The 19,130-nt window shown below is 38.0% G+C and overlaps 2 protein-coding genes across 3 annotated transcripts in view; both read right to left on the bottom strand.

Annotated features, from left to right (window-relative positions):
- Positions 1-19,130, bottom strand: part of LOC109157113 (angelicin synthase-like) — a 68,301-nt gene that overhangs the window by 39,027 nt on the left and 10,144 nt on the right. The gene's annotated exons all lie outside the window — the stretch shown is intronic.
- Positions 2,745-10,521, bottom strand: LOC109157116. Of its 2 annotated transcripts, none has more exons than XM_019305001.1 (3): positions 8,940-10,521; positions 8,507-8,565; positions 2,745-3,894 (listed from the first exon to the last, which is right to left on the bottom strand). In XM_019305001.1, the coding sequence occupies exons 1-2, from the start codon at positions 9,612-9,614 to the stop codon at positions 8,548-8,550; spliced, it is 693 nt and encodes a 230-aa protein (XP_019160546.1). In that variant the 5' UTR covers positions 9,615-10,521; the 3' UTR covers positions 2,745-3,894; positions 8,507-8,547. The 2 variants fall into 2 exon arrangements, with proteins under 2 accessions (XP_019160546.1, XP_019160545.1); XM_019305000.1 differs by lacking the exon at positions 2,745-3,894 and adding an exon at positions 6,334-6,374.

Raw genomic sequence — 19,130 nt, 5'->3', positions numbered from 1 at the left:
TAAAGATTGTGCCTAGTCAGCGTCTACAAAGCATTTTACCGGGGATTGCAGGTGGTTATCAGGTCAATGGGTCTCCTTGCACCGAGATTAAGAGTTCGTGTGTCTAATTGCAACTTTAAAAAGTTAGAGGGCCTAATTGACTCCTTATAAAAAGTTTGAGGGCCTATTTGATCCTTTTCCCTAATAATAATAATATAAACAATATATATAGGGGTTATATGTTAGTTATTTCTTAAAATATAAATATTAAATTTATAGAAATGGTTATTATTATTATTATTATTATTATTATTATTATTATTATTATTATTATTATTATTATTATTATTACTATTTACTATAATTTAAATATCTAAAATCTAAATAAATTTAAAATTTTAATATAAAATATTAATATTGGGAACTTATTTTTTGCGCATCGCGCATAAGAAATACTAGTATGTATGTATGTATGTATGTATGTATGTATGTATGTATGTATGTATGTATGTATGTATGTATGTATGTATATATATATATATATATATATATATATATATATATATATTACATCATGTTAACTTATAGTCAATAATTTTGTCTCTCAAGTTCAAGCGTTTTTTAAAATTATTTTAAATCATGTACTTATATATGCTACTATTGTCTTATTTATTTATTTTAATTATTGTCTTACACATCCAAGTTTGAATGATTTACAAAAATGCTATCGTATTTTTTAAAAATTACATCTGATTCGTTAGATCTTTTCAGATGGCCATCTCTGATTGATTCGTAGTTTTCTCCTGCACGCTTGTTCAGATAAGAATAACACCACCTTGGTGAGCTTGCAGGCAGCTCATAGAGTAAGAAAAAACATTTCTACATTCAAAAAACATTAATATATTTCTAGTTGGCTCGTGGGCAGGGTAGGTGACCCAAGTGCAAGGTAGAGGCTCCGCAATCTTGATAGGAAATTTTCGGTTGTTATATTAAAGACCGCGGTGCATAATCGATTATGCACCGCGGCCCATATACGGCGCCGTTTCTTTAAGTAAAGAAACGGCCCGCCGTTAGAGTTAACGGAGTCCGTTTGTTTGGTGTATTAAACACCAACTGACACTACAGTATATCCAAATCGACACTGCAGTTATATCAAAATGATACTGTAGTTATAGTGAAATGAAACTGCAGTGTATATAAACTGAAATTGAATAACATTTCACATATTTGAGTGTATATTGTACAATGAAGCTGTAATTGTATCAAAATGATCATGTAGTTATGTTTTAATAAAACTATAGTGTATATAAAATAAAATTAAATAACATTTTCACATATTTGAGTCTATAAATATCGAATGAAACTATAGTTATATCGAAATGAAACTGTAGTTGTGTTCAACTGAAACTGCAGTGTATACAAAATGACACTAAATAACAGAGTTACTTTTTGCAAAAGGATGCGAAACGGCGAAAATAAACACTGTTAATTTTCATTTAAAAAAAAAAAGACGCGCGGTGCATAATATAATTTGCCGAAATTTTAGAGAAAACAACACCCAAATGAGCTCGCAGGCTGGGTAGATAGCTCGATGAGGTAAGAATATTATTTTCTACTAATTACATTTCCGATGCTGGGCTTGCAAAACAGTGTAGGCAGCCCAAGAGAAATAAAAAATATTGTGGTTCGACTTATGGGCCAATAGTTATGTTGTGCAACCGAATGTACCATGCGCATGGTGCATACGGTTCAAAACGACGTCGTTTTGATTAAAAACGCGCGTCCTACTTAAAAAAAAAAAATCAGGTTCGACTCTCAGCAATAGCATTATTGTGGATATATAATTATGAAATTGTGGATATATAGTTATGAAATTGTGGTTATATAGTTATGAATTTATGGATATTTAGTTCATTCATTGTGGATATTTAGTTCAATCATATATTGTGGATATTTAGTTCATTCATTGTGGATTTTTACTTCATTCATTCATTCATTGTGGATTTTTACTTCATTCATTCATTCATTGTGGATTTTTACTTCATTCATTCACTGTGGATATATAATTATGAAATTGTGGATATATAGTTATGAAATTGTGGTTATATAGTTATGAATTTATGGATATTTAGTTCATTCATTGTGGATATTTAGTTCAATCATATATTGTGGATATTTAGTTCATTCAATGTGGATTTTTACTTCATTCATTCATTCATTCATTGTGGATTTTTACTTCATTCATTCATTCATTGTGAATTTTTACTTCATTCATTCACTGTGGATATATAGTTATGAAATTGTGGATATATAGTTATGAAATTGTGGTTATATAGTTATGAATTTCTGGATATATAAAAATACTATTGCCGGGAATCGAACCTGATTTCTTCTTTAAGTGGGACGCGCGTTTTTTTAACCAAAACGGCGCCGTTTTGCAACCGTATGCACCTTGCAAGGTGCATTCGGTTGCACAGCATAATTTGCGCTTATAGGCTAGGTAGGCAACCCAAGGGGATAATAAAACCAATCCGTTTCCAATGCTGGCTTGCAAAGCAAGATAGGCAGCCCAAGAGAAGAAAAAAAATACATTATGGTTCGGCTTGTATGCTAGGTAGGTGATCCAAGGAGAGAAAAAAACAATTTCTCTTCCAATACTGGACTTACAAAGTATATATATATATATATATATATATATATATATATATATATATATATATATATATATATATATATATTCAGCTTTAGCATCCACTCCTCATCAAGGACGCCCTCTAAAAGCTCCCATTTCCACCCGCGTCCGCCTTCCCAATAGTCGGCGACACGGCCGTACAACTCCGGCAAGGGCACCGACCTCTTCATGTGGTCCTACAGAATGTGCCCGTGCACCCAGTTATCCATCCAAAACTTAGTGCTCCTGTCATTGCGAACAACTTTTGTCAGGCCCTTTTCAAGGATGTCATACGCGCTGCAAATCCCTCTCCGAGCGTTGGACACACTCTGAGATGTAGTCGCAATCCATCTACCATCCCGCGCTCTATACTTGGTGGTTAAAACTTCAGACCACAAGCTGCCCCCTTCTGTGCCAAACGCCATCCCAACTTTGCCATGAACGCGGTATTCACGTCCTGCAATCTGCGCAATCCCAAACCGCCCTCTGCTTTCGGCCTTGTCACTATCTCCCACTTGACCAGGTTAACTTTCCTTGCTTCGCTGTCCCCGCCCCAGATAAAACAGCGTGTAATCGCCTCCAACTTTTGACAAATACCTTTGGGCAAGCTCGCGGTTTGCATGGTATAATTCGGGATAGCACTCAAGACAGACTTTGCCAAAGTGACTCTGCCCGCCAACGTGAAGAGCTTGCTTCGCCATCCTTCTAGTCTGGTCGATAACCGGTCTAGAAGTCCTGCAAAAGTAGCATGAGTCACTCGACCATGCACTGAAGGGACTCCTAAATATCTGCCCAAATCCGTCGTGGTCGGGATGTTTAGCTCAGCTGAGATGGCCTCTGCAATACCCGGTGGCGTGTTCTTCGAGAAAAACACTTGTGATTTGTTTAAACTGATTTTTTTGCCAGAAACTGCACAGAACCGTTCCATACAGTGTTTGATAACGTTTACTTGTTCCAGGCTCGCCTCGGAAAAAGGACCATGTCGTCGGCAAAGCAAAGATGAGAAAGAGTAAGCCTGTCACGCGAAAGTCGCACCCCTTTCCACCTGCCTTCGTCCACTTCAGTCGAAATACTCTGGCTTAGGCGTTCCATGCACAAGACGAACAGAGCCGGTGACATGGCATCACCTTGACGTATGCCCCTCCCCGGGCGGAACTGTGGTAATCGCATGCCATTCCACACAATGGACATAGAAGCCGTTTGCACACACTCCATAATGATGCGCGTCCATGTCTCGTTAAAACCTGCATCCAACAAAGTATCATTAATAAAATTCCAGGAAAGGCGATCGTACGCCTTTTCTAAATCAATCTTAATGGCCATCAGGCCTGTTCTCCCTTTCCTAATGCGCATGGAATGCATAACTTCCTGGTACACTAAAATGTTATCTGTAATCTGACGTCCCGGAACAAAAGAACTTTGGAAAGGCCCGACAAACTATGGCAAGATAAACTTGAATCTATTTGTAATCGTTTTAGTAAGCACTTTGTAAATCACATTGCATAAACTTATATGCCTAAATTGCTTAACGGAGTCCGGCACTGTAACTTTCGGGATAAGAGCTAATAAAGTGTCATTAATGCCCGCTGGGAGGGAACCCCTCGTAATAGCATCTTTGACTAACTTAAAAATGCCTTCTCCAACTATATCCCACATCTGTTAGTAGAACGCCGCGTGGAGCCCATCCGGGCCAGGAGCCTTCATGGGCCCCATGTCAAAGAGCACCCCCCGAACTTCGTCTTTCGTTACTTCATTATGAAACGCCCGCCATTCGTTGTCAGTAAGTCTGGAAAACGGCCTTGGATCGCCTGCGTCACGTATGTGTCGGTATCTTCAGAAAATAAATTATAATAGAAGTCATGCACATGGTGTTGTAACGCGTATGCATCCTCTATCCAATTCCCTCTATCATCCTTCAGACTTAGAATTCTATTCCGTGCTTTGCGAACCATCATTGCTGCATGGTAATACTTCGTATTTCTGTCCCCCGACACTATCCAATCCTCCCTGGAACGTTGGAACCACATCAATTCTGCTTGGTACAGGACCGTTTCCAACTCCTTTTTCAAACTCCTTTCCAGCTTGGCAAGGCCTCCGTGATATAATCCCATATTAATTTTCTGAATCCCCCAAATCCGTGCTAGGAGGTTCTTTTTCTTAGCCTCTATGTTACCAAACACTTCTCGATTCCACTTTGTTTGGTCCTCTTGGACCTGTTTGATGTTGCGTCCAAGGTCTTGGTTCACACCCCAGGCCCGTTTGACCACGTCGGCGAAGGTATCATTGGTCAACCATGCTGCCTGGAATTTGAAAGGTGAATTGTGAAACTATGTTGGCCTCACCCCAGTCTTAAGCAAAATTGGCGCGTGATCTGAAGCTATTCGGGGTAGATGAGTGACCGACGTCTCTTGGAACTTCTGTCGCCACCCCATATTGCAAACTGCTCGGTCGAGCCTCGCCCCATTGCACTGCATGTTGTCCGACCCTTTCACCCATGTTATCTAGGGCCCGGGGTAAAACCCAAATCGATCAAACCCTTCCCGTGGATCCAATTTATGAACTCTGCACTTCGGTAAGATGAGAAATCAGAGTAATTTATGGTTTCCTCCTGACTTGTAACGGCGTTAAAATCCCCCGCCGCCAGCGAAGGGCCCTCAATATTGCGTTCTGAGACTTTTAAAGCACTCCTCAAATGTCGTCTCAAATGTGGGGCCGGGCTTGCGTAAATAACTGCCAGAGCCCACGGGTCTTCGCCAAGTTCCTTAACCTTCAACAAAATGAACTGGGGGTTAGTGTACTCAACCACTACCTCCACAGGTTTGTTCCACAATACCCATATTCCCCCGCTGAAGCCTACAGCCTCCACACGAACCCAGTCCTCGAACCCGAGCTTTTTGCATATTACGTTAGCCTGTTCGCCCGACACCTTTAGTTCCACCAACCCAACCAAAGCCGGCTTGTAGGTTTTTAAGAGTGTTTTAAGGACACGCTGAAAATTCCTCCCTCCAACGCCCTGACAATTCCAAAACAAATAAATCATTAAACACATGAACGAAGAAGAAAAGAAACGCCTAGGAGAACAATCGAGCAAAGCTCAAAAAAACGCAGAAAACCAATCAGATCTCACCCTCTCCACCACCGCCAACGGGTTCCCTAGGCGGCTCTTCCATTTCCATAATGGCATCCCCATCTTCGTCCATGTCTCTTGGTTCATCAGAGTGGTGTTCCCCAAGACTCTCCAGATCAAGAACTGGACTTCCATCCCCTGATTGATTCGAGCTCACCGTTATGGTTCTGATTCGGTCCCCCCCCCGCCCCCCCCCCCCCCCCCCATGTGAGCCTCATTGTAACACCCCACTTTTTCGAAATCTTAATTACAATTCTAAACCGTAATTAACATAAACTAAGCAGCGGATAAACAACTTAATAAGTAAACTAGTGGGAATGTCACCGCCACAACCACCACTCCGTGGTGATTGCACAGGCTAAGGATGAAACTAGAAATAAAGGTAAAATAACTAACATCCATAAAACTTAATCGAAAGTCATAAGGGGGAAAAAACACCCCGATGTCTATCATCCAACAACAAAACATAAGTCTACAATCTATCAAATAAACATCATAATAAAAATAAAGAGCTTAGACTACTAGATCTACTAAGCTAGTTACTACTAGATCTACTAAGCTAGTCTAACTCGATCATCTCTCATACGCTGGGCCCACCTGAAAGGGGTTTTGCAAAACAATAAGTAGACAAGTAGGAAAACACCCATTAGCACGAAGCTAAGTATAACCACATTCAACCCTGTAAAGTACTACAATATATACTTTGGAAAAACATTTGTTCACAAACTCAATCAAACAATCTCAACACTTAGACAACTTTAGATACAACACCGACTTTCTATATGCCCGCAACCTATAATATCAACAGGCATGCTTCAAATATAAATAACTCATCAACATAAATATACCAACACATATTTCTCATAACAAATCTCATCATAACTAACTCATGTTATCAGTCAAATTCATACTAACAACCAATACGAAATTGTCTTCATGCTATCAAGTTCTCATCATGCAAACTGGGTATGTAAGACATCAGAATGCAACTAAAGCAATCATGCTCGATAAACAACCTCGGTTAATCATTCTCATATGCAATCTAGTGCAATACTATACTCAAATGCAAACTCGTGCAAACATTCCCATTATGCAATCTCGTACAAACATTCTCATTATGCAATCTCGTGTAATACTATACTCAAATGCAATAAGATATTATAGGATAAGTATACTTATACACTCGTTTATAAATAGAACACTTTTCTGTGGATGTTTCTTGCTTGCTTTCTTTCTCTGGAGTCTCTTGACTCGATTTCTTTCTCGCTCAAACTTTCTCATATTTTCTCGTTTTTCTTCTTGTGCGAGGCAGGTACTCCGTCGGAGCGAAGCCCTAGCGTACGGTGCAATCTCGTGCATTCGCCACATCCGTAACTACAGAACCTCTAACTCGTGGGGAGGTAGGTCTTCACGAATCGTGAATGGACCTAACCGGCTCGGCAATCTAGCCGGCCACATACTGAACTCGCCCACAGAACCAATCTCGTGGTTTCAATACTCATACTCTGTGGAATCAGGTATCGTACTTTTAGTGTGCACACCCCCTAAACAGGATTCCAAGTTCGGCGAGAAGTCTCCAACCTCGTAACGTGGGAATACGCTGCGTTACATATACTTGGACCACAATGTCCATTTCTTTCTTCTCGAGAGGACGTAGTCCAAACGGATCCTCCAAAACAAAGTTTTCCTCACCATAGATATATATAGATATTTCACCCATGCATCTCATATATGCAACATTTAACTTATGCAAAGAGAAATGCACATACTTCTCAACTCATTCTCAGAAATAAGATAAGGATGCTCTACGTGAAATATGAGATTTTTGGAAAATAATACTTGGGCTCACGTTGGCCACTTATGCACTTTTAAAACATGGACTACATGGAATGTCAAAGACTATACAACATGCTTCAAATCCATGTATATAAATCATAAAATTCTCAAGAATACAATATCATACTCGGCTTGCAACATATCAAATTCTATATATTTCTATCATCAAAATATACTCCAAATTCCATTGATCAAACATCACATTCTAGTCATGCTTTTCTAATAAATCATATTCTCAGAATGATCATGCTTTTCTATTCATTTCTCAACAACATCAGGAAAACAAAACAAGGCAAATCTCATTTACAGTGAACTCAACAAATAGTACTGTGAAGCAAAATCATCACCAAATCCATCATAACATGCTCATTTCTAATCCAAATTCAACGAAATCAAAGCCAAAACGTGCGTCGAGACGGCCCCGAGGTACCGAGCCACAAGGGCCCGTGACACCTGGCCCGAAACGACACGTAGCTGAGCCACAAGGGCCCGACCACTGCACAGACTACTCTCTGGGACCAGGGGGCGGGGCTCCTCATGGCCCGCCCCTCTCAAGCCGCCACAAGCCTGGCCTAGGCAACGACCCTCTCCTAGGGCCGTACCTTAGGCCTGGTTGGCCACGGCTCTAGCCAGCGGCTCTCCTGATGGGCCGTTGGCTAGGGCCGTTGCATTATTCTAGTGCACACTGTGTGTGCACCAGATGGATTATTTCTTCTGCAATTCAAACCCAAGCAATTCCAAAATATCCAAAACATTATCAACACATCAAGGACAAGTAATAGATCACTTCCAAGCTCAAACACAACAAAAAATCTACCATTTCTAATCATTTCTACTCAAAAGACTAGGCTTCACAGAGCCAAAGATTAAAGAGGGAGTCCATGGGGTTATACCTTTGTAGAATTCTTCTTCTTGCTTGGATTCCCCCTCTTCCTTAGCTAGCTACAACCTCCTAAACATTTCAAACAAACCATACAACCAACCCTTAACCTATAACTCAGAGAAGAAAGAAAGCAAAGATGAGATGGAAGACCAGGATTGAAATGAGAAGAAAGGAGAACTTACTGTGGCTCCTCTTTGGTTTTGCAGAGCAAATGTTTGGGGAAGCAAATGGTGGAATCAGGAAGAAATGAGAGTCTACTATTCTATTTATATGGGTTCAAAACCCTAGGTTGATCACTCATGATTGGTTGGGGGCAAAAAGGTAAGAGATTGGCCTCAAATGTGTTATCAGACAAGCTTTTGGATGGCTAGTGGTCCACCATGCTCCATGGACCAAGGGCTAGAATTACTATTTAAAATACTTTGGGGTTGTCACATTCTTACCACCACGTGATCCTCCTCCTCAGCAACATTGCGCGATGCCCCACTCTTCCTCTGTCTTCCACTGGTAGCCTCGCCTTTCTCTGCCGCCGAGGCCTTCGCCTTGCCTGTCTGGTTCTCTATTTGCCTCTCGCTTACTATGACATTTGCCCGGCGTTGACTTCGGGGTTTCTCTAAGGCTTGTGCCGCTGCAGGGGACGTGTGGTTGCGCTCTGGCGCCACCTCTGTTGGTGCTAATTTCTGCCCGGTCACCTCCCCTTGGACGTGGTCCTCTTGAACATCCGCCAGAGGCTGGAAGCGTGATCTGCCTTGGTGTGACTCATCTCTTCCCGTACGTGCCTTGCCACCCACCTCCGACTTCCTCCGCTGGCGATTATCAGTTCTTGTGACCAACATCCACGATCCAAAAGTTGCACTGTGATCTACCACAGTAGCCTGCTGCTTCTGCACCACCAACTGGTTTGCTCCGGTGAGCCCGTCATCTTCCTTCTCACCAGTCTGTGAGGAATCCCTAGCTGCGGTAGTCACGGCTTTCCTCGGGCAGGCTTCGTGGTTGTGCCCGTACATTCCGCAAAGGAAACAAGCTAGATGAATCCCCTCATAGGCGATGAATCTGGTCCTCCCGTGTCTTTTGAACTTGGAGATGAGGGGCTTTGTAAGATTAATCTCCACGCACATGCGCGCAAAGTGGCCTTGGGACGCCAAGCTCGTCGCATGATCGACCCTGATTGGGCGACCGATCTTCCTCCCTATTTTCTGCAAAAAAAAAAAAAAAAAAAAAAAAAAAAAAAAAAAAAAAACCCATCATAGTACTCAATAGGAAGACAAGGAAAACGAACCCATACCAGCACCTTCTCAGTCTTGTCCGTCGTAGGATCGAAATCTGGAGCCCATTCCTTAACGATCAGGTAATGATCGAGGACCATCCAAGGCCCTTCGTACTTCGCGTACTCCAGATCCTCCTTCGACCCAAAGCGAACCAAGAAGTAGCCATTGTCAATCGCAACAAGATCCATGCTACCTTTAGGCCTCCACAGAGCGTTGAGTCGGCATAGCAAATAGGAATACCCCACCTGCTTACCCTAGACTTTTACGATCAGTGCCTGGCGCCAAGGTTTACGGATCGCTTCCTTCTCCTTATTTGTCAATCTGATCGTAGGACATAGCGGATCGTCATCCCCATCCGCCCCTTCGCCATCGGAATAGACGTCATTCCCCTCTTCATCCCCTTCCAGCGAGATCGATCGTACCGAGGCCTGGCCCACGACCGTATCCCGATAGGATATTGGACGCCTCGGGCTACATGGCGCTACCGCGTTGTCGTTGTACGCATGCATTGCCTCAGCTGGTGTCTCCGGGACGACCTCCGCCATGTCCATAGCCTTCTCGGACGATACACCATCATCGCGTTTGGTCTTTTTGGTACTACGTTCAAGCAAATCCTGATCCTCCGTCGTTCGTGAAGCAGAGAGCGTCATCGTTTCCTTATAATTGCCGTAAGTTTTATGACACCCAAAAATGACTTTAATACCTAATTAATTAATTCCTACGATTATTTTGTTAAGAGAACGAATTATTCTTTTAATGCCCAATCCTTTTTCCTAATATCTTAGTATAATAAATTTATTCAAGCCCAAATTTCTTTAGCTTTTTAGTGTATATATATATATATATATATATATATATATATATATATATATATATATATATATATATATATATAGGGTAGGATTCCAGTGAGAACATGTGCTTAGGTGAGAACGTGAGAACACATCATGTGCATCCATTTAATATTTTTTAATGGTCTAGATTAGATTAAGTGTGTGTGAACGTGCATTAAATGTGTGCAAACGCGATTTAGTGCGTTTGCACACATTTAATATAATGTGCGTACGTATGATAAAACAATCAAGTGTAAACATGGTATGTTTCATGATCGAGAGGTATGTATATATGCACTAATCGCACTATTAATTTCTAAAAATATTTCTTAATGCATATAGGTTGCACCAACAGTAAGTCTTTCACATATTTGAAAGAAAACCCAGATTTGTTATGGTATGCTTGTGGGTTGCTCACAGACAATGGAAGTAACATAGATCAAGGTAAAGAGTAATAGTTTTTGTTGTTAAGAATATAAATGTAATGTAATCCTAATTTTACATCAGAATAAAACTGCTGGTTACAATATTTTGTTTGTTTTAATGTTTATATGCATTGTAGTTTCACACTTAGTTACAAATTTTTGTATTTTTTACTGTACTACATTAAATTTGTAAGTTTAATTAACTATCCTCCTCAACATTCCCTCACATAGCATTAATTTTTAAAACTTGGGTAAATATTACTTCAAATACAATGTAAAGAACATAATTTAACTGGATCTTGGTTTCACAGAAATGAATTGTTTAGTTTCAAAGCATGCTACCAAATTTAAGGACAAGACATTGTAGGTAATTATAGAGAGACATTGCAATCTGGATATTTACAAGTGGCAAGGAATGCAGAGCTGGAAATCAAGTAAACAGATGCAACATGGGTGATTTATTTAGCTGTATTTATAACAAAAAATGAATACATTTCAAATCAGAACATTGTTCATGTATTTCAAATCTCTGAATATCAAAATTTCACATTTTTAGTACTCTTCATTTTGCAATATGTATCCATCAACCAGAAGACTAATGTGAGAAAATAACTTCATCAACAATTTTTGGGAGCAAATGGTAGCAAAACACAGCAACCACATGTATGTACTACTTCTAAATGATAAGTTAGTGAAATTTACGTGTAATGCCTCTCTAGAAATCTGATTAATAATTCTGTTTTATATAGCCAGAAGACAATTGTTCATCACTGCATGCAAGCGAAAAGGATTAGGAAAGCATTTACTTTGCATAGGCGTTGGTCTTGAGAAAACATTATAGTTAACACAACACAATCGAAGCAGGCAATAACATTCTCATTGATCAAATGTATGTATAGACATAAAACAAAATAATAGAGAATTCAACCAAAAAAAATAAACAAATTGGATTCGCACTGAAATGCTTAATCCATATTTAATTTTTAATATAAATGAATGATAACCCCATCTTTAAAAAAAAAAAAAAAAAAAAAAGGATTAGACTAAAATACCTAAAATAGAAAATTTTGATTTTTTTGGACTGTTTAATGTTCTGCAATCTCAGAATTTTCTTCTTTAAAAAAAAAAAATTGAAAAAATTCAATGTACATATAATCAAGTAAATGAAGTCATAATTATCTAGAAAGAAGAATCTATTCATATATGTAGAGTAAACCAAGTAGTAATTTAAAGTTTACTTATCTCATGAGATTTGAGACTTCAGAAATTCTTCATTAATACCTGCAGATTTCTTCAGTGGTCTTTTGTAGCTCTATTTCTTCTTAGTTTTAGGAACATAGATCTGCAATAGTAGGATTTAGGGTTTTGAGAGTAGTATTTAAATTCTTTTGGTAGAAAACAAAATAAAACTTACTACATGTGATGGATTTCGCCATTTTGGAAAATTTTGAAGAGATTTTTTGGCTGAAACCCCTTATTATGGAATTTTCTACCATTAGGTTTAGGGTTCTTGAGTTCATGGAGGTAGAAGCAAAGTTTGTAATGGACTTTTGGGTTGAAGATCTTAGCATCGAGCGATGATATAGTGAAACGGCGTTGCTTTCCAGAATAGTGTAGGTAGATGGAATTTAGGAGATTTCAGTGAAGAAGAAGGTGAGTGGAGAGAATGGCTGGCTTGATTCGGGTTGGGGGAGGTGGGTTATACATATGGGCTGAATCTTTTTTGGGCTAGGTATAGATATGGGCTTCGACCCATTATTATTATTATGATTAGAGTTTATTACCGATTTGATCCCTTGACTATTGTTAAATTACCGATTTGGTCCTCGACTATATTTCTTACCCAATTAAGTCCTCTAATTATCAAAAAGTTAACCAATTTGGTTTTAGTTGAGTCTGCCGTCAAAAAACTGTTAATTTGGAGGCTAATTTCGGAATTTTCCTTCACCTGCGTCATGAGTGCGCCATTTATATCTGATATGGGTTGCTGAGATTGTGCTCTGTGAACCAAAAGATATGTAAAGTACAGAGCTTGCCGATGTCGAACAAGAGCCCATTGGAATCCGCCCATATCGGAAGATTTTTTCGCTGGAAAACGGAGGAACGGTCAGCTCCGTCTGCTATGGCGAAGCTGGGAGATAACTGAGTGACGTGAAAAACTTCGGCGTCGCCGCTGAAAATAGCGTGGAAGATTCCGAACTCGCGCGCCACGGCGGCCATCCACCCGAAAAAGAAGTACGCTACGACGCAGAGCGGCCGGAGCCCCCCGTTCTTGAATCACATCGGCGAGTAATGTTCTGAAGGCAGGCTCGAGGGAAGGAGAGAGTTCGAGGAGGCATAGCCCGACATCGTAAGAGTGAACGTCGGCGGTCTCGGCGTCCGGCGGGAGCCCGTGCTCTGTTCCGTCGAAGGGTACTTCGAGAAGGCGAATGGAGATGCACTGTAATTTACTCTTTCCAATCTTACTTTAATTTGCAGCAATACAATCTATGTAAACTGGGCAAAGACACCAGCGTAGCATGCTAAAACATCAAAAAAGCATGATAACAATAATACCTGTACAGAGAATCGGTGATGCCGCCGCCAATTATCGAAAATTCCCAAATCATGGGATAATTTAAAAGAATCAACTGCCTGCATTATCACACTAAAGTAACGGTGCAGTAGAATTTCAACAGCATAAGATGATAATCTTCCCATCACTCAACGTTCAGTTCCAATTCATGTGCATACCTCGATCTGCTTCAATTTCACAGAAAAGAAAAGAAAAAAAAAAATCCCAAAATTTTAGCTGCATTATTTTAACTTGGGAATAAAAAAAAAAAAGGCAGTCTGTATTTCAAGTTTTCAACTGATAAACTTCGATTCTTCTATTCAAATCATGGCGTTAAACTTTGTTAGTTGCTTATATCGATTGTGGATGAAAAATAGACATACAATAATGAAGTTAATATTTGAAGGAAAGAAAATGAAGGGGAAGAGGAAGGAAGTACGGACCTTGAGATTTGGGGAATTGTAGAAGGAGAACACAGAGGAGATTGTAGAAGATGCGATGATGGAGCACTGATGGCGCAGGTGAAGGAAAATCCCGAAACTAGCCTTCAAATTAACAGATGTTTGACGGCTAACTCAACTGAAGACCAAATTGGTTAACTTTTTGATAGTTGGAGGACTTAATTGGGTAAGAAATATAGTCCAGGACCAAATCGGTAATTTCGCAATAGTCAAGGGACCAAATCGGTAATAAACTCTTATGATTATAATTTGTTTTTATTTTTTTAAGAGATTATGAATTTATGATTGTAATTATTATTATGAGTTAATACCATCTGAAATCTTTTGAATATAATAGTTTTGTCACATTTAGTCTTAAACATTCTAATTGAGCACTTATGGTCCTTCGGCATTTCTATCTTAATTACGGATTTTTCGTATAAAATATATACATACATTATTGTATGTAGTATGTTGCAGCTTCAAGAGTTAGCCATCTAAATTGTTTAAAATGTTGTAAGTCAACCACTAATGTGATTTACAAATAAGCTTTTAATAATTTGTAACTTTGATTAATTTTTTGTTCTATTATTATTAATTAATAATAACGATTGATATGAGACCATAATATTTATGCTTATATTTTTTATACCGTGCATCGCACGGGTTAAATACTAGTATATATATATATATATATATATATATATATATATATATATATATATATATAATTGTTTTAAAAAAATAAAAAATATATAATTAAGCCAATCATATTAACTACTTAGGGAATTCATTGACAAAAAGAGTATTCAAATCACACAATAATTTAAAGTGGGAAACTATCTCGCAATGTTTTTGGTTGGCAATCAGCAATTAGCTCTTCAATATTAGTATATATTTAATATTTTATGCCCTAATTTTTATTTGCTCTCCCTTATGCCTTGTATTTGGTTTCAACCATACCTATACAATTATTGTATTGCCAATTATAATCAATCTTGACTATATTATCTTGCATTTGTAAACTTAGAATTGCATACTTAAATACGCAAATTTAACATTCAATATCTATGCATGAACAATTCCAATATAATCTTGCCTTGATATACTTTAAAGTACTTATTAAAAAAAAAAAAAAAAAAAACATTGGGCATTATCCTAATCGCGCAATGCACCTAAAAAACTAGTATATTAATAAGAGCTTAAGAGAGTTAGACCTATAATGGATAGAAAAAATGACGGTCAAATTTTTTAATCAAATGAATGACTCAGATTGATCAGATTTTAATTTTTCCTTAACATTTTCTAATTAATTCTTAATGAATATGATTATCCATTAACTTTTCTGTTAAATATTATCTTTTTAATTTCTGTTAGTTCACCGTTAACTTACTCGTTGATTTCAATAAGAAAGGTCTTAGGTTCGAACCCCATCCCAACTTTTCCGTTAAATATTATCTTTTTAATTTCTGTTAGTTCACCGTTAACTTACTCGTTGATTTCAATAAGAAAAGTCTTAGGTTCGAACCCCATCCCAATTAAAGTTGGCATAATTAGTACTCTATTTTACTCTTATTAAATTAAATAATAATTTAGTAGCTACAACAAAAATAATACATATGCATTTCTTTAATTTAGAATTATGTGTCTACAATGTCTTTATTCAAAAAAAAAAAAATCCTATCCATTATTAATAAATTAAATAAGAGAAATAATCTCATTAGTTATATTGTATTTATTTTTCATCAATATAAAAATTCTTTACATTCAAATTCATCAATTGATTATATTCGCTACATTGTCCCTACAATGTCTTTTTTTAAAAAAATTATTCATTATCAATAAATTAATTCAGAGAAGTAATTTTATAAGTTATATTGTCTTTATTTTTCTTCAATGTAAAAATTTTTTACATTCAAATTCATCAATTGATTATATTCACTACATTGTCTATTATATTTTTTTTTGTGCACTATTTTTTAATTAAATATCAAAGTTATAATACAAAATAATGATATATATTTATTTACCAAGTATTTTATTAATACCATGAAAAAATTAAAAAAAAAATATAATTAATAAAGCCAATCATATTAACTAGTTGAGTGATTTGTTGACAAAGAGAGTATTCAAATTACACAACAAATTGAAGTCAGAACTATCTCGCAATGTCCTTGTTCGACAATCAGCAGTTAGCGGTTAGCGTTAGCGGATTATATTAGCGGATTTGACCAGCGAATTATATCTACGGTTGGTAAAAAGATATTTGAAAAAATTAGCTATTTAGATTAACATGTAAAATGATCTAAAGGTATACATATAATAATAATAATAATAATAATAATAATAATAATAATAATAATAATAATAATAATAATAATAATAATAATAATAATAATTGTTTAAAATATATATATATATATATATATATATATATATATATATATATGTATATATATATATATAATTAAGCCAATCATATTAACTACTTGGGAAATTTATTGACAAAAAGAGTATTCAAATCACACAACAAATTGAAGTGGAAAACTACCTCGCAATGTCCTTGTTTGGTAATCAGCAGTTAGCTCTTCAATATTATTATATATTTAATATTTTATGCCCTAATTTTTATTTGCTCTCCCTTACATCCCGTATTTGGTTTCAACCATATCTCTACAATTATTTTATTGACAATTATATGTTGGGTAATATGGTTGTAAAATCCCAAAATAATAATAATAATCCTACGGAAAGATTAATATTATATGGGAAAACAGAAAGAATTGGGAAGGAAAAGGTTGAGTGTTTGGGTAGGGATTTAGCACGAGTTCGAACACGAAGTTCTTTTCCTTAAAACCTTATTTGCTACCTCCCACAAGTGCTAGGAGCGTTGTAGCCTAGGTTTCCCAGGATAAAACGTGCTACGATTCCTTGTTTAAGCACCTAAACAAGGAACCCGGCAAACAAAGCAAAGCTGGAACACAGATTGGCTAAAGAAGAGAGTAGAAGCAGAAGTTTTGAGATGAAAAGTTACTGGAATTCCTTTTTTTCTCACTATGTAAAATGCTACTGCTTCTACCTCTCTTTATATAGGGATGTTAGAGTGATACGATGACATATCTCACACAGGAACCTCCCAACCATGCTTTGTTCTCATGATTGTGCCCATTTTGGTCGTGGGTCACCATTCCTGGTTCTGCAAGAGTTTGTGAAGAATTGTGCCAGTCAATTCTCCTTTGAAGCGACCCTCACTTCTCTCTCACATAGGTGATTCTTTCCCGAGTATCCCGCATACTCACATATGTCAACCGACATTCGAATCACTAAAGCATTTAACATGCTAACCTTGTGCGGGAGTCACTGTTTCTAACGAGGAGTGGTAGGGAATCCGAGACCCCCACAGTGACACGCTCCATTCCATAATTTAGTTGTCCTATTGAACCTAGGTGCCAGCTAGGTTGGGTGTCCACTATAGAACTTATACCAAGGGCTTTAGACCCATTCCTCGTCTCAACTTCTCCACAGCTACTCTACATAACCCTTTGGTTAGCGGATCCGCTATATTGTCTTCTGACTTTACGTAGTCAATCGAGACAACACCAGTTGTGAGAAGTTGTCTAATGGTATTATGTCTACGACGCACATGTCTAGACTTACCATTATACATATGATTCTGTACTCGTCCAATTGCAGCTTGACTATCGCAATGCACACACATTGGAGGTACAGGTCTTTCCCAATTAGGAATATCCTCTAAAAAATGGCGTAGCCATTCAGCCTCTTCACAACATTTGTCCAAGGCTATCAGCTCAGATTCCATCGTGGATCTAGCTATCACGGTCTGTTTAGAGGATTTCCATGCAACGGCTGCACCGGCTAGTGTAAACACGTAGCCACTCGTGGACTTAGAGTCCTTAATATCAGATATCCAGCTAGCGTCGCTATACCCTTCAAGCACAGCAGGATATCTCACATAGTGCAGTCCAAGGTCTCGAGTATACCTTAAGTATTTCAGAACCTTCACTATTGTCGTCCAGTGCATGGCACCGGGGTTACTCGTATATCTACTGAGTTTACTAACCGCAAAGGCAATATCTGGCCTAGTACAGCTCATTAGATACATCAAACTACCAATAACCCGAGCATATTCTACTTGAGAAATACACTCTCCGTGGTTCTTGGTTAGATGAACGCTTCGATCTAATGGCGTCCTAGTCCCTTGATGATTATCCTTGTTAAATTTTTCAAGGATTTTATCAATATAATGTGGTTGGCTTAACACCAGACCATCAGGTCTTCTAATGATTCTAATCCCGAGGATTAAATCAGCCAAACCCATATCCTTCATGTCAAATCTCGTATTTAACATGTTTTTGGTAGACTTGATCATTCGATCGTTACTACCAACGATGAGCATGTCGTCTACGTATAAACAAAGAATGACATAACCGTCTATCGTTTCCTTAACGTAGACACATTTGTCACTTTCATTTATTTTAAACCCATTAGTTAACATCGCATGGTCAAACTTCTCGTGCCATTGCTTAGGCGCTTGTTTTAAACCATATAGCGATTTAACCAACTTACACACTTTCCTTTCTTGGCCCGGAACCACGAGCCCTTCGGGTTGTTCCATATAGATTTCCTCATCTAGTTCGCCATTTAGGAAAGCGGTTTTAACGTCCATTTGATGAACTTCCAAATTCCGCAGCGCGGCTATAGCAAGTATCATTCTAATGGAATTTATTCTCGTCACGGGAGAATACGTGTCGAAGTAATCAAGGCCCTCGCGTTGCCTGTAACCCTTGATTACAAGCCTAGCCTTATACTTCTCGATGGAACCATCGGGTTTCATCTTCCTTTTAAAGACCCACTTGGATCCTAAGGGTTTACTACCCGGAGGAAGATCAACAAGTTCCCAAGTGTGATTCTGTAAAATAGAATCCACTTCACTTTTAATAGCCTCTTTCCACATTGGTCCTTCTACAGAAGTCACGACTTCTCCGTATGTTCGAGGCTCGTTTTCTATCAAACAAGATAGAAGATCGGGTTCATTTTCTAATAAACAAGTTAGAGTACTCGAATCGTACTCCAACAAGTAAGTTAGAAAATCA

The sequence above is a fragment of the Ipomoea nil genome, unplaced genomic scaffold, assembly GCF_001879475.1.
Source record: "Ipomoea nil cultivar Tokyo-kokei standard unplaced genomic scaffold, Asagao_1.1 scaffold2761, whole genome shotgun sequence".
Taxonomy (NCBI): domain Eukaryota; kingdom Viridiplantae; phylum Streptophyta; class Magnoliopsida; order Solanales; family Convolvulaceae; genus Ipomoea; species Ipomoea nil.
The sequence above is the reverse complement of the archived record's forward strand: the minus strand, read 5'-3'. Positions and strand labels throughout refer to the sequence as shown.